The 17,672-nt window shown below is 41.6% G+C and overlaps 1 protein-coding gene across 1 annotated transcript in view; it reads right to left on the bottom strand.

The window, feature by feature from the left end:
• Positions 1 to 17,672, bottom strand: part of usp54a (ubiquitin specific peptidase 54a) — a gene marked incomplete at its 5' end in the record, with an annotated part of 44,850 nt that overhangs the window by 4,046 nt on the left and 23,132 nt on the right. The window contains 6 exons of the mRNA XM_080016661.1: positions 2,068 to 2,236; positions 2,868 to 2,993; positions 3,471 to 3,592; positions 4,414 to 5,150; positions 5,708 to 5,909; positions 6,442 to 6,558. Coding sequence (XP_079872787.1) covers positions 2,068 to 2,236; positions 2,868 to 2,993; positions 3,471 to 3,592; positions 4,414 to 5,150; positions 5,708 to 5,909; positions 6,442 to 6,558 — 1,473 coding nt within the window. The remainder of the gene's footprint in view (positions 1 to 2,067; positions 2,237 to 2,867; positions 2,994 to 3,470; positions 3,593 to 4,413; positions 5,151 to 5,707; positions 5,910 to 6,441; positions 6,559 to 17,672) is intronic.

The raw sequence follows: 17,672 nt of genomic DNA, 5'->3' as shown, positions 1-17,672 counted from the left end.
AAAATAAGTATTTGGTCAATAACAAAAGTTCATCTCAATACTTTGTTATATACCCTTTGTTTGCAATGACAGAGGTCAAACGTTTTCTGTAAGTCTTCACAAGGTTTTCACACACTGTTGCTGGTATTTTGGCCCATTCCTCCATGCAGATCTCCTCTAGAGCAGTGATGTTTTGGGGCTGTCGCTGGGCAACACGGACTTTCAACTCCCTCCAAAGTTTTTCTATGGGGTTGAGATCTGGAGACTGGCTAGGCCACTCCAGGACCTTGAAATGCTTCTTACGAAGCCACTCCTTCGTTGCCCTGGCGGTGTGTTTGGGATCATTGTCATGCTGAAAGACCCAGCCACGTTTCATCTTCAATGCCCTTGCTGATGGAAGGAGGTTTTCACTCAAAATCTCACGATACATGGCCCCATTCATTCTTTCCTTTACACGGATCAGTCGTCCTGGTCCCTTTGCAGAAAAACAGCCCCAAAGCATGATGTTTCCACCCCCATGCTTCACAGTAGGTATGGTGTTCTTTGGATGCAACTCAGCTTTCTTTCTCCTCCAAACACGACAAGTTGAGTTTTTACCAAAAAGTTCTATTTTGGTTTCATCTGACCATATGACATTCTCCCAATCCTCTTCTGGATCATCCAAATGCTCTCTAGCAAACTTCAGACGGGCCTGGACATGTACTGGCTTAAGCAGGGGGACACGTCTGGCACTGCAGGATTTGAGTCCCTGGCGGCGTAGTGTGTTACTGATGGTAGCCTTTGTTACTTTGGTCCCAGCTCTCTGCAGGTCATTCACTAGGTTCCCCCGTGTGGTTCTGGGATGTTTGCTCACCGTTCTTGTGATCATTTTGACCCCACAGGGTGAGATCTTGCGTGGAGCCCCAGATGGAGGGAGATCATCAGTGGTCTTGTATGTCTTCCATTTTCTAATAATTGCTCCCACAGTTGATTTCTTCACAACAAGCTGCTTACCTATTGCAGATTCAGTCTTCCCAGCCTGGTGCAGGTCTACAGTTTTGTTTCTGGTGTCCTTTGACAGCTCTTTGGTCTTGGCCATAGTGGAGTTTGGAGTGTGACTGTTTGAGGTTGTGGACAGGTGTCTTTTATACTGATAACGAGTTCAAACAGGTGCCATTAATACAGGTAACGAGTGGAGGACAGAGGAGCCTCTTAAAGAAAAAGTTACAGGTCTGTGAAAGCCAGAAATCTTGCTTGTTTGTAGGTGACCAAATACTTGTTTTACCGAGGAATTTACCAATCAATTCATTAAAGATCCTACAATGTGTTTTCCTGGATTTTTTACCCCCCATTTTGTCTCTCATAATCGAAGTGTAGCTATGATGAAAATAACAGGCCTCTCTCATCTTTTTAAGTGGGAGAACTTGCACAACTGGTGGCTGACTAAATACTTTTTTGCCCCACTGTATATATATATCTTATTTATATATTAGTCTTCATGTCAAAGTAAAATAAACACTAATATACAGTAGATTAAGAAATAACTATAAATAGCTTTTTAAGATGCCGATGAACAGCTAATTTCCATGTTCATGGAAGTTAAGATGGCGGCCACCATTGAGCCCGGGCAGGAAATGCAGGTGTGGCAGCTCTGAGGTCGGTTGGATTTGGTGATGGTGTGGTTTTCGTTCTGTCGGTCTTTATCATTCATATAATATCCACGTGAGGGAAGGAGACTTGAGACTGAGGTTAGACGTCGTTGCTTCCTGCTGCTATCAGTGGAATTACAGCCAAAGCATTACATTTTTACATTTAGCAGACGCTTTTATCCAAAGCGACTTACAATTATTCAAACACCGACGGACGCAGCCATCAGGAGCAATTAGGGGTTAAGTGTCTTGCTCAAGGACACTACAGCATGCTAGCAGGAGGAGCCTGGGATCCAACCAGCAACCTTTACATGACTAGACCACCAGCTCTACCGCCTGAGCTACCGTCCCCAAAGCATCCGACTTCCTGCGCGCCGCACAGCGCTGGGGTAGAACGTGCAGCACCTAAGAGCTCCAGAGCCACGGGGTCCTGCAGTCGAGGGGGCGGGAGCGGCGTTACCTGCGTGTCCCGGGGAGAAGGGCCCCGCAGGCTGTGCAGGTGGAGAGGGGGTGATGGCGGGGGAGGAGGGGAGGTGCAGGGAGGAGGCGCCGGGACGTCGGAGGCTGGAGCAGCAGGAGGAGGAGGAGGAGGAGGAGTGGAGGTCAGCGGGCCTGGACACCAGGGCATCCTTGAGGGGGAGGGGGATCAGAAAGAGGCAAGAAGGAGGAGGGGGGAGCAGGGGGGAGGAGGGACAGAGGTGGAGACAGGCCCACGACTCAAAAACAGTCATCCAGAACCAGCAGCATGAAGCAGTCAAAAAGCCCAGAAGGCTTCCTCTCGCTGCCCCGGACACCAGCAGCACATCACACATTTATTGTCAAGACCTTTAATTGCAACACGAGCCAAAGCAGAAAAGTATCTTTAGGTTTGGAAAATAAGAAAAGACCAGGACTAAAATATTTCCACTTGTTTCTTTGACTTGAATCATATGTTTTATCATAAAGGGTGATGACACATCTTGCTTCCATCACTGGTCGTAGGACTAGATTCAAAAATGTTTTAAACATTCCTACAATTTACTGCTGGAGGGACTGTAAATGGACACCGTTCAAACAGTTCTGCAGCCAGCCAGGAGGGGGCCACAGTGAGCTGCCAGCCAGGGCCTCACGGGGCCCAAACCTCTAGTCGATCTGAAATTGGCCGAGCTGCAGGGGCCTCAGTTCAACACCAGGTGGCAGCAGCTGCTGCATGAATGCAACAAGGAGAAGTTTACAGCAATAGGGTGTGTGCGTGTGTGTGTGCGCACACACAACACTTACAAAGCTGTGTGAGGGGCTGAAGTTTTGGGGTCGCGACCCTGTGATGGTGGCGCTCAGGCTGCGAGCCAGGCGCCGCAGGTTGTCCGCGCTGTAGTTGTCGGTGGAAGCTTTCTCGCCGCCCTCCGTCTGAGGGGACATGCGGGAGCAAAGGATCATGGGAAAACGCCGGAACGAACTTAACAATTTCAAGTTTTACTATTTCTTATAGTTTCTCCTATTGGTTTTTCATTCTTTTATACTTTTAAATACAAATAATGGAATGTAATTGAAATAAATCAATGGTCTTCTGTGAATCACACTTGATAGATTTAAAATGCTCTGGTCAGTGGATCATTTGTTGAAACTCCTGGTTTACTTTCCTAATACTTTGTATATTTTGGAGAAATATGCAGCAGACATGCAGGAATACTTGACGTGTATCATTGACGCTCCACCATCATGTTTTCGACTTTAAACTGTGTTAAAAACGTCAGAACGTTTCCATCGGGTGTGACGAGGACGTTGAGTCATCATTTTCTGCTACTATCACACTATTAACAAGTTTAACTTTCTGCTACTAGAGCCACGCCCGCCCCAGCTCCATGCAGGCCTTTAGGGACGGACCTTGAGGGCGGGCGGGGCGCGGAAGGCGTGTCTCTCGATCTCGGCTGTGGGAGTCTTGGACCTGCCAGGCATAGGGACGGCGGGCGGGGCTCTCCTATCTGATGCAGTGGAACGCAGGTGATCTAGGAGACAGACAGGGTTATCTAGGAGACAGACAGGGTTAGACAGCGTGCGGTGAAGGGGTAGACGGCCTTGAGCCGGCGCTGAAAGGAGTTGTCGTCTGGTTTGCCGCTCGGTTCCTTTCAGAACCTCGACAGTGTTTACGTCTTGGTTTCGTGTTCGAGGATCTGATGAGATGTTCTGGTGTTCCAACGACACCAAACACCAACGTGTCAACCTCCTCGTGGTGACGGAGCCTTCCACATGAGTGAAGAGGTAAAGATGGAGATTTGACCGGACTACACTTTTAGAAATAATGACATAATGATCCGAAAACTCACATTTTGAACTGAGCGTTGAGCAGGTTGTGACAAGACTCATCGTTCAATCCAATTTAGATATATTGACATTTTATCAAGCTTCGGTTTCACCAGCCCACGTGCATCTTATACTCAAATATCTCAGCAAACTAATTCTGTCCAACGCTGTAATTCAATACTTTAATTCATTTGTGACTCTGGTTTATTTTTGTTTTATTTTATATATTTCAGTGAAAAACGGTTGCATAACTTCCAAACAAAGTATTGATATTACAATTTTCAAATGGATTCAGAGCTGGAAAGAGAAGTGAATTAGTGGTATTATTATTATCATCATTATTGTTAATATTACTATTATTATTATTATTATTATTATGTCAGCAGTGAATTAGATCTGCAGCGAGACCCTAGAAATGTATTAAATGTTGTGAGAGCGTGCCTCTGGTGCTACAAACATAAACCTAAACTAAGGAGGTCAAGGGTCACAGGGTCACACAATCATGTGGAGCTGGAGCGACTGGTACCTGGTCTGTTGCTGGCGGGCTGAGGCTCGACCCTGCGGCCGCCCCGATGCATGCTGGGAGCCTGCAGGCTGGCCCGGTACAGGGAGTCCAGCTCTGAAAGCTCCTCGTCGCCACCGACCGCCGCCTGCTGGGAGCCGTAGAAGCGGTTGACGTTCTCCGCCCAGCGCTCCACGGGCATGACGGCCAGCTGGCGGGCGTGGCCGGAGGGCGGGGCAGTGGAGGACGAGGGTGGGTGCGTGGGGGCGTCGGGTCGGTCCGGACCCAAGCGGAGGCTGGAGTCTGGCTTAGAAACCGGGGGAGGGGCTTGGCTGAGCGGCTCCTCCAACCGCTCGTCGCTACCGTTTGGATTGATGGGGGGGGAGGGGGCGCGGCCTGGGGGAGGCTCTGCAACGTGGCTTCTGATTGGTGGAGCTGGCTCGAGGAAAGGCAGGGGGGCGTGGCCTGGGGGACGTTCTGTAACGTCTGGCTCCGGGGGAGACGTGGGGGTGTGGCTCCAGGTCGCACCGTTGAGGGGTTTCTCTGAAGCCCCGCCTCCTCTACCACCCCTTCTGTCCTCCCAGGGTGAACCTGTATGGGCCCGGGAGCCGGGGGAAGAGCCAGAAAGGGAGCTTGTGCTGAGTGGGAGGGGCTTGACGTGGCTGGACCGGGGAGGAGGCGGTTCTTGCCCCTCCTTGCTGTCTGCCGATTGGTTGTCCTGTCCATCTGTCAGAAGTACTTGGACCGGGATAGACTTCTCACTAAATGAGGAGGAGAGGACGGAGGTCAGCTGGAATTCTGTCCTCGTGCCATGTTGGGTGTGTTTGCCTCCTGGAATCAATACTTACTTTTATTTTATTGAAATAAATAATAATAATAATTTTGTTTTTAGAAACATCTCTTTGGAAGAGTGATTGTTTTCACCGGCCCAGCGTGAAAAAGTAGAGAAACTTAATATTTCATCAATTTATTATGTTGTTTTTTTTATTACAGAAAATTTCAATAAATGTCTTTATCAAACTTTGATGCATTTTATCAGAAATCACAATACAATGACGAATTGACAGCTACGAGTTTCGACTCCAGCCTGTTGATTCCCATCCCTACGTGCATGTCAGTCAATGTGTATGTGGTTTTTTTTGAGAAAGCTGCTCGACTGGGTGCGTCTGGCAGACGACAAGGTCTGTGTGTTTGTATGAGGAGTGTGAGTCTGCCTGTGTGTGTGTGTAGTTGTCCCATGTACTTTTTAACACGCTTTCCACCTTGCCAGGGATCAAAGGTCAAGAGCCAGTCTAAAAGTAGGAGGCCTGGTGGTTACCTGGAGGCTTCCTGGGGCTTTTCCTCCTGCTTGTACTGTACTTCCTGCCTGCCTGACTCAGAGCTCTGCTGCTGTTGTCTGAGCTGCATGCGTTGCTGGAGGCTGCGCGCTCTCCTGAGGCAGCGCTGCAGTCGGGACTCAGAGCTCGGTTTAGCGAGCTGCCGGCCGCTCCCGCTCACAGCCAGCACTGCTGTGAGCTTAGCTACAGCCAGGCCGCCACAACACACACACACACACACGCACACAAAAGGGGAACATGGAAAAAGAAGAGGAAAAATAATTTAAGGAAAAGAAAATGTTGGATGTAAACGGTGTGCAAAAAAAGTAAAGAAAATCAACAAATATCTTGTTGTAAGGGAGGTCAATGGTGTGAGTGCCTGTGATAGATGGATGCTCGTGATCATGTCATTAAGTTGATGATTGTCTTACAAATAATTGTGATTTTATATTTTGTTCATTTTGCTAAAAACAGGTAGAAATAAGTTACTCCACATGGACCTGTTGCAGAAGAGCCATTTGTTGGAGCATTAATTTGCCTAAACCAAACTGATGGAATGTAAGGATAATGATGTAAGGATATGATAGGTAGACATTACATAATGCTGTTGGAATGGTTGAAATCAAATCTAAAAAAGTCAAAATAATAAAATCACTCAAACCAAGCGGCTGCTGGACGGGTTCTAACGCCTGAATCTGATCCAAACTCAGAGGGTTTACCAGCAGCACTGACTTACAGACGGCCTCGTTGACAACAGACAGCGCGGCCGCGACCTCATCTGCCTCCAGACGCACCGACTGGTCCAGCAGGAGCTCCGCCTCCGACACACACCGCTCACAGCTCTCCCCCTTACCTGCAGGAGAGCACACACACACACACACACACAGAATAGTTTACAGGGCTTTTTCACAGTTGCCTGGTTGCCAGAATTGGGCCATAATCGACCACAGTGATTAGATTGTCAGATTATCAAACTGATCTATTGATCTCACTCAATTTATGGAATGATTCAAATGTGTGAAGCGTGTGAATACCTCTGGCAGGGACCAAGGTGTATTACAGTATGTTCGTGTGCGTCAAGCCAGGTTCATGCTTCTCCGTAGGTCCCCGTAAACGTCTCTGCAGCGTAAGGCCCAGTCGGGTCTGAATTGGGGTCGGCGTGGCCGCTGCCCGGCCCCCTGCACCCCTGCGTTGATCTTCTTGTCGGCCCCCCTGCACCCCTGCGTTGTTCTGCTTGTCTCATCTATCTCTCCCAGTGCCCGAACTCAAACTCAGTACTGTACAGTCACCACACAATAGGCCTTGGGTTTGCGGGACAGTTGGGGTGCGAGCTATGTGGGTAGGGATGTGGCGGGCGGCTGCGGTCTTGCCCGTCACGCTCCTGCCCCGACGTGCTTCACGTCTGCCCGGCAGTTTTAAGATCGCTCATATTGGCTTAGGACACGTACATTTCCACACAAATCTCAGGGGGGGGGGGGGGGGCATTGGGGTGTCCTGCGCTGAGCACACTCTGCTATGTTAGTTGCCGCTCAGGGCTTTACCTATAAATCGTACTACTTATACACACACACACACACAGAGACATCATTGTGGAGGGGGCGTGTACCACCGAAGAAGTCACGCTGACGTCACTATCATAAACAGATGTTTAAAGCGCAGAACGAGGAGCCTTTGGTCCCACTTGTCCGTGAAAACTTTCATCTCCGTGTTGTTATGGATTAGGAGAAGCGGGTGGCTGATCTAAATCATAACGCGAACCTTAATCTGACCGGTGCAACAGATCCAAGTCAGTGTAAGCAGCGTGTACTGGACTTCATTTTCCGCGATGATATCAGTTCTCCAACAGCGATGCAGAGAACGACAGCGATGCTGAATCTGATAGCAGCGTTATTCTGGACCTGGAGAAAATTTCAAACAGCGGATTTCAACCTGAATGTGACGATGAAACTGAATATTTTCAAGAACCACCGGAGGAGACCGACGACGCCCGTTGTTGTTACAACTGATGATGTGATGAAGTCCGTTGAGGTTGGTGATGCAGATGAAGAACAAGTAGCAATGGACAGGATTCTCAAGTTTACCTGCAAATGCAGCCAGGGGCCAAAAGAAAATCAAAAGAGGCCCCAAACAGGCTCTCAGGGTGTAGCTGGAGTAGGGTGGAGTTAGCCCACATAATAACTCTTAAGAACTTTGAAGATATTTGGCATACGCACATTTATATATTAAATGACACACCGAGGTTGATATACAGAGACCGATATTATTGACAGACTGTACATTTTGTTGTGTTGTCCGCACTTTTAAACTCCTAAATAATTCCACTTTTATAAAACATGGATATTATAACTGTTTGATAAAAGCTTTTTTAAAAACAGAAGATGTTGTGTGTTGATGGCACTGTTCAATATTCCCTCAAAACACAAGAACAATGCAGAGATTGCCCATTCAGCAGGGTGTCAAGTGGCCATGTGGCAAGTAGCCATGTGCATTTGTTGGTCCTCCAGACCATTAACATTGTGGGAGCTGGCTGAATGGATCCAAGTGTTGGGGAAACTTTGAGGGGGATTATCTCAGAAGCACAGTTTGGCACACTCTTGTCATGAACAAGCCATAGCTTTAAAAAAAATTGCTTGATTCACACAAGTGATACCTCGTTTTGAGGCTGTGATTCTTCACTTTCAAATGACGAAAAAAAAGCATCAAAGCCACCAAATGTTCCTAAAGTCTGTGGTGGGTCACGTATATAGTGTATATAGTATATAAAGCGTGATGAGGTGCATGGTATTGTACACAGCGAACAATACAGACCGGTCAAAGCTGGTCGTCAGCCTGAACGCTCGTTAAACAGGTAGGTTAAGTGAGGAGTACCTGTATAGTGTATAACCTCATAGAGAAAGAATTAGATTTATTTTGTTTCCTGAGTTTCTTATGTGAATGGAAAATGAAAATCTTAAACCTAACTCAGAGAATTGGAGCTGTTTTTTTTATTTTATTTCTCCTCCAGACAGGGGTGCGCCGTGCGCCAGTTCCCAGCTCATGTGCCTGCCTGTATTTATTTTAGAGCTGTTTATTCTCATTTGTTTCCTACATGTATGAAACTAAATATATGAACACAACTGAGTTAAGGGACTGTCCCGTTCCGTCGGGTTCCAAAAAAAAGTGTGCGTCCCCACGTTGCTTTGGGTCTTCATTTAGTAAAAACAGAATCTTTTATGTCAATACTTTACTTGATAATAATACATTTAGCTTTTCTGGAACAGGGAGGGCACAAATCTTCCACCTTAAATTAAGTTCTATGTGGGGGTGCGGATTGGAATTTTGCACAAAGACCCAAGCTGAGACCTCATACACATGAAATAATGTTCTGTGTACTCACCGTTGGACGGGCGGACGGACACACACACGGACACACACTCTGACTATGACAGGAAGAGGCCACGTGACAAATTGCTGTTCCAGTTTTGTTTACAAATGTTGTCATCTGATATTTCTATGTTGATGTTTATCCATGTACATGTTGTTGTTTGTTTCTATGTTGATGTTTTTCCATGTACATGTTATTTGTTTCCATGTTGATGTTTTTCTATGCACATGTTTGTTTCTGTGTTGATGTTTTTCCATGTACATGTTGTTGTTGTTTGTTTCTATGTTGATGTTTTTCCATGTACATGTTGTTCTCTGTTTCTATATTGATGTCTTTCCATGTACATGTTGTTCTCTGTTTCTATATTGATGTCTTTCCATGTACATGTTGTCTGTTGTTTCTATGTTGATGTTTTTCCATGTACATGTTGTTGTTTGTTTCAATGTTGATGTTTTTCCATGTACATGTTGTTGTTTGTTTCTATGTTGATATTTTTCCATGTACATGTTGTTGTTTGTTTCTATGTTGATATTTTTCCATGTACATGTTGTTGTTTGTTTCTATGTTTGTTTTTCCATGTACAGGTTGTTGTTTGTTTCCATGTTGATGTTTTTCCATGTACAGGTTGTTGTTTGTTTCCATGTTGATGTTTTTCCATGTACATGTTGTTGTTTGTTTCTATGTTGATGTTTTTCCATGTACATGTTTGTTTCTGTTTGTTTTTCCATGGACATGTTTGTTTCTGTGCTGATGTTTTTCCATGTACATGTTTGTTTCTGTGCTGATGTTTTTCCATGTACATGTTTGTTTCTATGTTGATGTTTTTCCATGTACATGTTGTTGTTTGTTTCTATGTTGATGTTTTTCCATGTACATGTTGTTGTTTGTTTCTATGTTGATGTTTTTCCATGTACATGTTGTTGTTTGTTTCTATGTTGATGTTTTTCCATGTGCATGTGGTTATTTGTTTCTATGTTGAGGTTTTTCCATGTACATGGTTGTTTCTGTTTGTTTTTCCATGTACATGTTGTTTGTTTCTGTGCTGATGTTTTTCCATGTACATGTTTGTTTCTATGTTGATGTCTTTCCATGTACATGTTGTCTGTTGTTTCTATGTTGATGTTTTTCCATGTACATGTTGTCTGTTGTTTCTATGTTGATGTTTTTCCATGTACATGTTGTTGTTTGTTTCAATGTTGATGTTTTTCCATGTACATGTTTGTTTCTATGTTGATATTTTTCCATGTACATGTTGTTGTTTGTTTCTATGTTTGTTTTTCCATGTACAGGTTGTTGTTTGTTTCCATGTTGATGTTTTTCCATGTACAGGTTGTTGTTTGTTTCCATGTTGATGTTTTTCCATGTACATGTTGTTGTTTGTTTCTATGTTGATGTTTTTCCATGTACATGTTTGTTTCTGTTTGTTTTTCCATGGACATGTTTGTTTCTGTGCTGATGTTTTTCCATGTACATGTTGTTTGTTTCTGTGCTGATGTTTTTCCATGTACATGTTTGTTTCTATGTTGATGTTTTTCCATGTACATGTTGTTGTTTGTTTCTATGTTGATGTTTTTCCATGTGCATGTGGTTATTTGTTTCTATGTTGAGGTTTTTCCATGTACATGGTTGTTTCTGTTTGTTTTTCCATGTACATGTTGTTTGTTTCTATGTTTGTTTTTCCATGTACATGTTGTTTGTTTGTTTTTCCATGTACATGTTGTTTGTTTCTGTGCTGATGTTTTTCCATGTACATGTTTGTTTCTATGCTGATGTTTTTCCATGTACATGTTTGTTTCTATGTTTATGTTTTTCCATGAACATGTTGTTTGTTTCTATGTTGATGTTTTTCCATGTACATGTTTGTTTCTATGTTGATGTTTTTCCATGTACATGTTGTTGTTTGTTTCCATGTTGATGTTTTTCCATGTACATGTTGTTTGTTTCTATGTTGATGTTTTTCCATGTACATGTTGTTTATTTCTATGTTGACGTTTTTCCATGAACATGTTTGTTTCTATGTCGATGTTTTTCCATGTGCATGTTTGTTTCTATGTTTGTTTTTCCATGTACATGTTGTTTGTTTCTGGTTGTTTTTCCATGTTCATGTTTGTTTCTATGTTGATGTTTTTCCATGTACATGTTGTTGTTTGTTTCTATGTTGACGTTTTTCCATGTGCATGTTGTTGTTTGTTTCTATGTTTGTTTTTCCATGTGCATGTTGTTTGTTTCTATGTTGACGTTTTTCCATGTGCATGTTGTTGTTTGTTTCTATGTTTGTTTTTCCATGTACATGTTTGTTTCGATGTTGATGTTTTTCCATGTACATGTTTGTTTCTATGTTTGTTTTTCCATGTACATATTGTTTGTTTCTGGATGTTTTTCCATGTGCATGTTTGTTTCTATGTTGATGTTTTTCCATGTACATGTTTGTTTCTATGTTGATGTTTTTCCATGTACATGTTTGTTTCTATGTTGATGTTTTTCCATGTACATGTTTGTTTCTATGTTGATGTTTTTCCATGTACATGTTTTTCCATGTACATGTTGTTGTTTGTTTCTATGTTGATATTTTTCCATGTGCTTGTTTGTTTCCATGTTGATGTTTTTCCACGTACATGTTTGTTTCTATGTTGATGTTTTTCCATGTTCATGTTGTTTGTTTCTATGTTGATGTTTTTCCATGTACATTTTGTTGTTTGTTTTTATGTCGATGTTTTTCCATGTACATGTTGTTGTTTGTTTCCATGTTGATGTTTTTCCATGTGCATGTTTGTTTCCATGTTGATGTTTTTCCACGTACATGTTTGTTTCTATGTTGATGTTTTTCCATGTTCATGTTGTTTGTTTCTATGTTGATGTTTTTCCATGTACATGTTGTTGTTTGTTTTTATGTCGATGTTTTTCCATGTACATGTTGTTGTTTGTTTCCATGTTGATGTTTTTCCATGTGCATGTTGTTTGTTTCCATGTTGATGTTTTATCATGTGCATGTTGTTGGTTGTTTCTATGTTGATGTTTTTCCATGTACATGTTTGTTTCTGTTTGTTTTTCCATGTACATGTTTGTTTTTATGTCGATGTTTTCCATGTACATGTTTGTTTCTATGTTGATGTTTTTCCATGTACATGTTTGTTTCTATGTTGATGTTTTTCCATGTACATGTTTTTCCATGTACATGTTTGTTTCTATGTTGATATTTTTCCATGTGCATGTTTGTTTCCATGTTGATGTTTTTCCACGTACATGTTTGTTTCTATGTTGATGTTTTTCCATGTTCATGTTGTTTGTTTCTATGTTGATGTTTTTCCATGTACATGTTGTTGTTTGTTTTTATGTCGATGTTTTTCCATGTATATGTGTTGTTTGTTTCCATGTTGATGTTTTTCCATGTGCATGTTGTTTGTTTCCATGTTGATGTTTTATCATGTGCATGTTGTTGGTTGTTTCTATGTTGATGTTTTTCCATGTACATGTTTGTTTCTGTTTGTTTTTCCATGTACATGTTTGTTTTTATGTCGATGTTTTCCATGTACATGTTTGTTTCTATGTTGATGTTTTTCCATGTACATGTTTGTTTCTATGTTGATGTTTTTCCATGTACATGTTTTTCCATGTACATGTTTGTTTCTATGTTGATATTTTTCCATGTGCATGTTTGTTTCCATGTTGATGTTTTTCCACGTACATGTTTGTTTCTATGTTGATGTTTTTCCATGTTCATGTTGTTTGTTTCTATGTTGATGTTTTTCCATGTACATGTTGTTGTTTGTTTTTATGTCGATGTTTTTCCATGTATATGTGTTGTTTGTTTCCATGTTGATGTTTTTCCATGTGCATGTTGTTTGTTTCCATGTTGATGTTTTATCATGTGCATGTTGTTGGTTGTTTCTATGTTGATGTTTTTCCATGTACATGTTTGTTTCTGTTTGTTTTTCCATGTACATGTTTGTTTTTATGTCGATGTTTTCCATGTACATGTTTGTTTCTATGTTGATGTTTTTCCATGTACATGTTGTTTGTTTCCATGTTGATGTTTTTCCATGTACATGTTGTGTTTCTATGTTGATGTTTTTCCATGTACATGTTTTTCCATGTACATGTTGTTGTTTGTTTCTATGTTGATGTTTTTCCATGTACATGTTGTTGTGTTTCTATGTTGATGTTTTTCCATGTACATGTTTTTCCATGTACATGTTGTTGTTTGTTTCTATGTTGATGTTTTTCCATGTGCATGTTTGTTTCTATGTTGATGTTTTTCCATGTACATGTTTGTTTCCATGTTGATGTTTTTCCATGTACATGTTGTGTTTCTATGTTGATGTTTTTCCATGTACATGTTTTTCCATGTACATGTTTGTTTCTATGTTGATGTTTTTCCATGTGCATGTTTGTTTCTATGTTGATGTTTTTCCATGTTCATGTTGTTTGTTTCTATGTTGATGTTTTTCCATGTGCATGTTGTTTGTTTCCATGTTGATGTTTTATCATGTGCATGTTGTTGGTTGTTTCAATGTTGATGTTTTTCCATGTACATGTTGTTTGTTTCTGTTTGTTTTTCCATGTACATGTTGTTTGTTTCTATGTTTGTTTTTCCATGTGCATGTTGTTGTTTGTTTCTATGTTTGTTTTTCCATGTGCAGGTTGTTTGTTTCTATGTTGATGTTTTTCCATGTACATGTTTGTTTCTATGTTTGTTTTTCCATGTACATATTGTTTGTTTCTGGATGTTTTTCCATGTGCATGTTTGTTTCTTTGTTGATGTTTTTCCATGTACATGTTGTTTGTTTCCATGTTGATGTTTTTCCATGTACATGTTGTTGTGTTTCTATGTTGATGTTTTTCCATGTACATGTTTTCCCATGTACATGTTGTTGTTTGTTTCTATGTTGATGTTTTTCCATGTGCATGTTTGTTTCTATGTTGATGTTTTTCCATGTACATGTTTGTTTCTATGTTGATGTTTTTCCATGTACATGTTGTGTTTCTACGTTGATGTTTTTCCATGTGCATGTTGTGTTTCTATGTTGATGTTTTTCCATGTACATGTTGTGTTTCTATGTTGATGTTTTTCCATGTGCATGTTTGTTTCTATGTTGATGTTTTTCCATGTACATGTTGTTTGTTTCCATGTTGATGTTTTTCCATGTACATGTTGTTGTGTTTCTATGTTGATGTTTTTCCATGTACATGTTTTTCCATGTACATGTTGTTTGTTTCTATGTTGATGTTTTTCCATGTGCATGTTTGTTTCCATGTTGATGTTTTTCCATGTGCATGTTTGTTTCCATGTTGATTTTTTTCCATGTGCATGTTTGTTTCTATGTTGATGTTTTTCCATGTTCATGTTGTTCGTTTCTATGTTGATGTTTTTCCATGTACATGTTGTTGTTTGTTTCCATGTTGATGTTTTTCCATGTGCATGTTGTTTGTTTCCATGTTGATGTTTTATCATGTGCATGTTGTTGGTTGTTTCAATGTTGATGTTTTTCCATGTACATGTTGTTTGTTTCTGTTTGTTTTTCCATGTTCATGTTGTTTGTTTCTATGTTGATGTTTTTCCATGTACATGTTGTTGTTTGTTTTTATGTCGATGTGTTTCCATGTACATGTTGTTGTTTGTTTCCATGTTGATGTTTTTCCATGTGCATGTTGTTTGTTTCCATGTTGATGTTTTATCATGTGCATGTTGTTGGTTGTTTCTATGTTGATGTTTTTTCATGTACATGTTGTTTGTTTCTGTTTGTTTTTCCATGTACATGTTGTTGTTTGTTTTTATGTCGATGTTTTTCCATGTACATGTTGTTGTTTGTTTCCATGTTGATGTTTTTCCATGTGCATGTTGTTTGTTTCTATGTTGATGTTTTATCATGTGCATGTTGTTGGTTGTTTCTATGTTGATGTTTTTCCATGTACATGTTGTTTGTTTCTGTTTGTTTTTCCATGTACATGTTGTTTGTTTCTGTTTGTTTTTCCATGTACATGTTGTTTGTTTCTGTTTGTTTTTCCATGTACATGTTTGTTTCTATGTTGATGTTTTTCCATGTACATGTTGTTTGTTTCTGTTTGTTTTTCCATGTACATGTTGTTTGTTTCTGTTTGTTTTTCCATGTACATGTTGTTTGTTTCTGTTTGTTTTTCCATGTACATGTTTGTTTCCATGTTGATGTTTTTCCATGTACATGTGGTTATTTGTTTCTATGTTGAGGTTTTTCCATGTACATGTTTGTTTCTGTTTGTTTTTCCAAACAGAAAAACAAACGGAAAAAAACAAGACTCCAGATGACACTGAATGAATCCAGAGACATAGTGGTGAGCAACAATGCACCAACCATAACCACTGGCCGCAAATGGAGACCAGCCAAAGCAGTGGAGGAAGCAACAGCAGCCCTCAAACACGCTGACATTGTGGGCCATGTTCAGCAAGGAAGAGGAGGCTTTGGGCTAACAGCTACCCCCCCAGCGTGGAGTAAGGCCACAGCACGAGAACGGAGGAAGATGGTGGTGGAGGAAGTACGTCACCAGGAGGATGCTGCACGATGGGCCAAGGCAGTCTCTCTTGGCAAACAAGGACAGTGGACAAGTTGGGACAGTGTGGAGAGGAGGAAGATCAGCTGGAAAGACATGTGGGCCATGGAAGCGAGACAGTTGAGCTTCTCCATCAGAGCTACATACGACGTCCTTCCAACACCAGTCAACCTTCACCAGTGGTTTGGTGAAGATCCGGGGTGTGCCCTATGTTCTATGCCAGCCACCCTCAGACACATTCTTACAGGGTGTAAAACCAGTCTCACCCAAGGACGTTATACGTGGCGTCACAACCAAGTCCTGAAAGTCCTTGCATCCACTCTGGAGGACAAACGAACTGCCACCAACTCCCTACCACCACCAGCATCCAACCAACAATGGGCAACTATCTTTGTCCGTGAGGGGGCTAAGGTAACTAGAAGCTGTTCTACACCATCTGAGCGAGGCCAGCTACGCTTAGCCCGTGACTGGAAGATGCTGGCTGACATTGGCCGACAGCTGGTTTTTCCTCCAGAGATTGCTACAACTACCCTGAGACCTGACCTGATGCTGTGGTCTCCTTCTCTGAAGAAGGTGTACATTATCGAACTCACAGTACCCTGGGAGGACGCAGTGGATGAGGCTTATGAGCGAAAACATCTACGCTACGCCGAGCTCGCTGCTGAAGCACAACACCGTGGCTGGAACGCTGAGGTCCGCCCAGTGGAGGTCGGATGCAGAGGGTTTGTGGCAAGATCTACCACCAGACTGTTCACTGACCTGGGAGTTAGCGGCCAGAACCAGCGCTCAGCCATCAAAGCTGCATCAGAGGCAGCCGGAAGGAGCAGCCAGTGGCTTTTTATGAGGAGGAAAGACCCCTGTTGGGCCCCAAAGTAGCAAACCAGTAGGTATGCGGTCAGCTTTGGCTTGACTCAGGGAGTAGGACGCCCCTGCCGTGCATAGTCCCTCGAGAAGTCTGCCATCAATATGGCTTTCTTTCTCGTGACAAGTCTGGACTCACGCAAGCTCAGGTCCGATCAGCCTGTAGCTGGCCACCTTGGGGAGGGTGTATAGTGTAGAGGCCGAAACATCCCAAGATCCAAGGATACACTACTGATGATGCATATCCAGCTCCCACCATTCACCACCATTCATCACCAAGACGACAAGATGACATTAAGACGTTCTACCATTCATCACGACACTCTTAGGTATGTGCTTGCACAAGGAATTTACATCTTATCCTGTGTTTGATAAACATTCCATGTACATATTGTTGTTGGTTTCTATGTTTGTTTTTCCATGTACATGTTTGTTTCTGTTTGTTTTTCCATGTACATGTTGTTGTTTGTTTCTGTGCTGATGTTTTTCCATGTACATGTTTATTTCGATGCTGATGTTTTTCCATGTACATGTTTGTTTCTATGTTGATGTTTTTCCATGTACATGTTGTTTGTTTCTATGTTGATGTTTTTCCATGTACATGTTGTTTGTTTCCATGTTGATGTTTTTCCATGTACATGTTGTTTGTTTCTATGTTGATGTTTTTCCATGTACATGTTGTTTGTTTCTATGTTGACGTTTTTCCATGAACATGTTGTTTGTTTCTATGTTTGTTTTTCCATGTGCATGTTGTTTGTTTCTATGTTTGTTTTTCCATGTACATGTTGTTTGTTTCTGGTTGTTTTTCCATGTTCATGTTTGTTTCTATGTTGATGTTTTTCCATGTACATGTTTGTTTCTATGTTAACGTTTGTCCATGTGCATGTTGTTTGTTTCTATGTTTGTTTTTCCATGTGCATGTTGTTGTTTGTTTCTATGTTTGTTTTTCCATGTGCATGTTTGTTTCTATGTTTGTTTTTCCATGTGCATGTTTGTTTCTATGTTTGTTTTTCCATGTACATGTTTGTTTCTGTTTGTTTTTCCATGTTCATGTTTGTTTCTATGTTGATGTTTTTCCATGTACATGTTGTTATTTGTTTCCATGTTTATTTTTTTCCATGTACATGTTTGTTTCTATGTTGATGTTTTTCCATGTACATGTTTGTTTCCATGTTGATGTTTTTCCATGTACATGTTTGTTTCTATGTTTGTTTTTC

The sequence above is a fragment of the Zeus faber genome (assembly GCF_960531495.2).
Source record: "Zeus faber genome assembly, chromosome: 16".
Classification (NCBI taxonomy): domain Eukaryota; kingdom Metazoa; phylum Chordata; class Actinopteri; order Zeiformes; family Zeidae; genus Zeus; species Zeus faber.
This window is presented reverse-complemented; position numbering and strand designations above follow the sequence as displayed.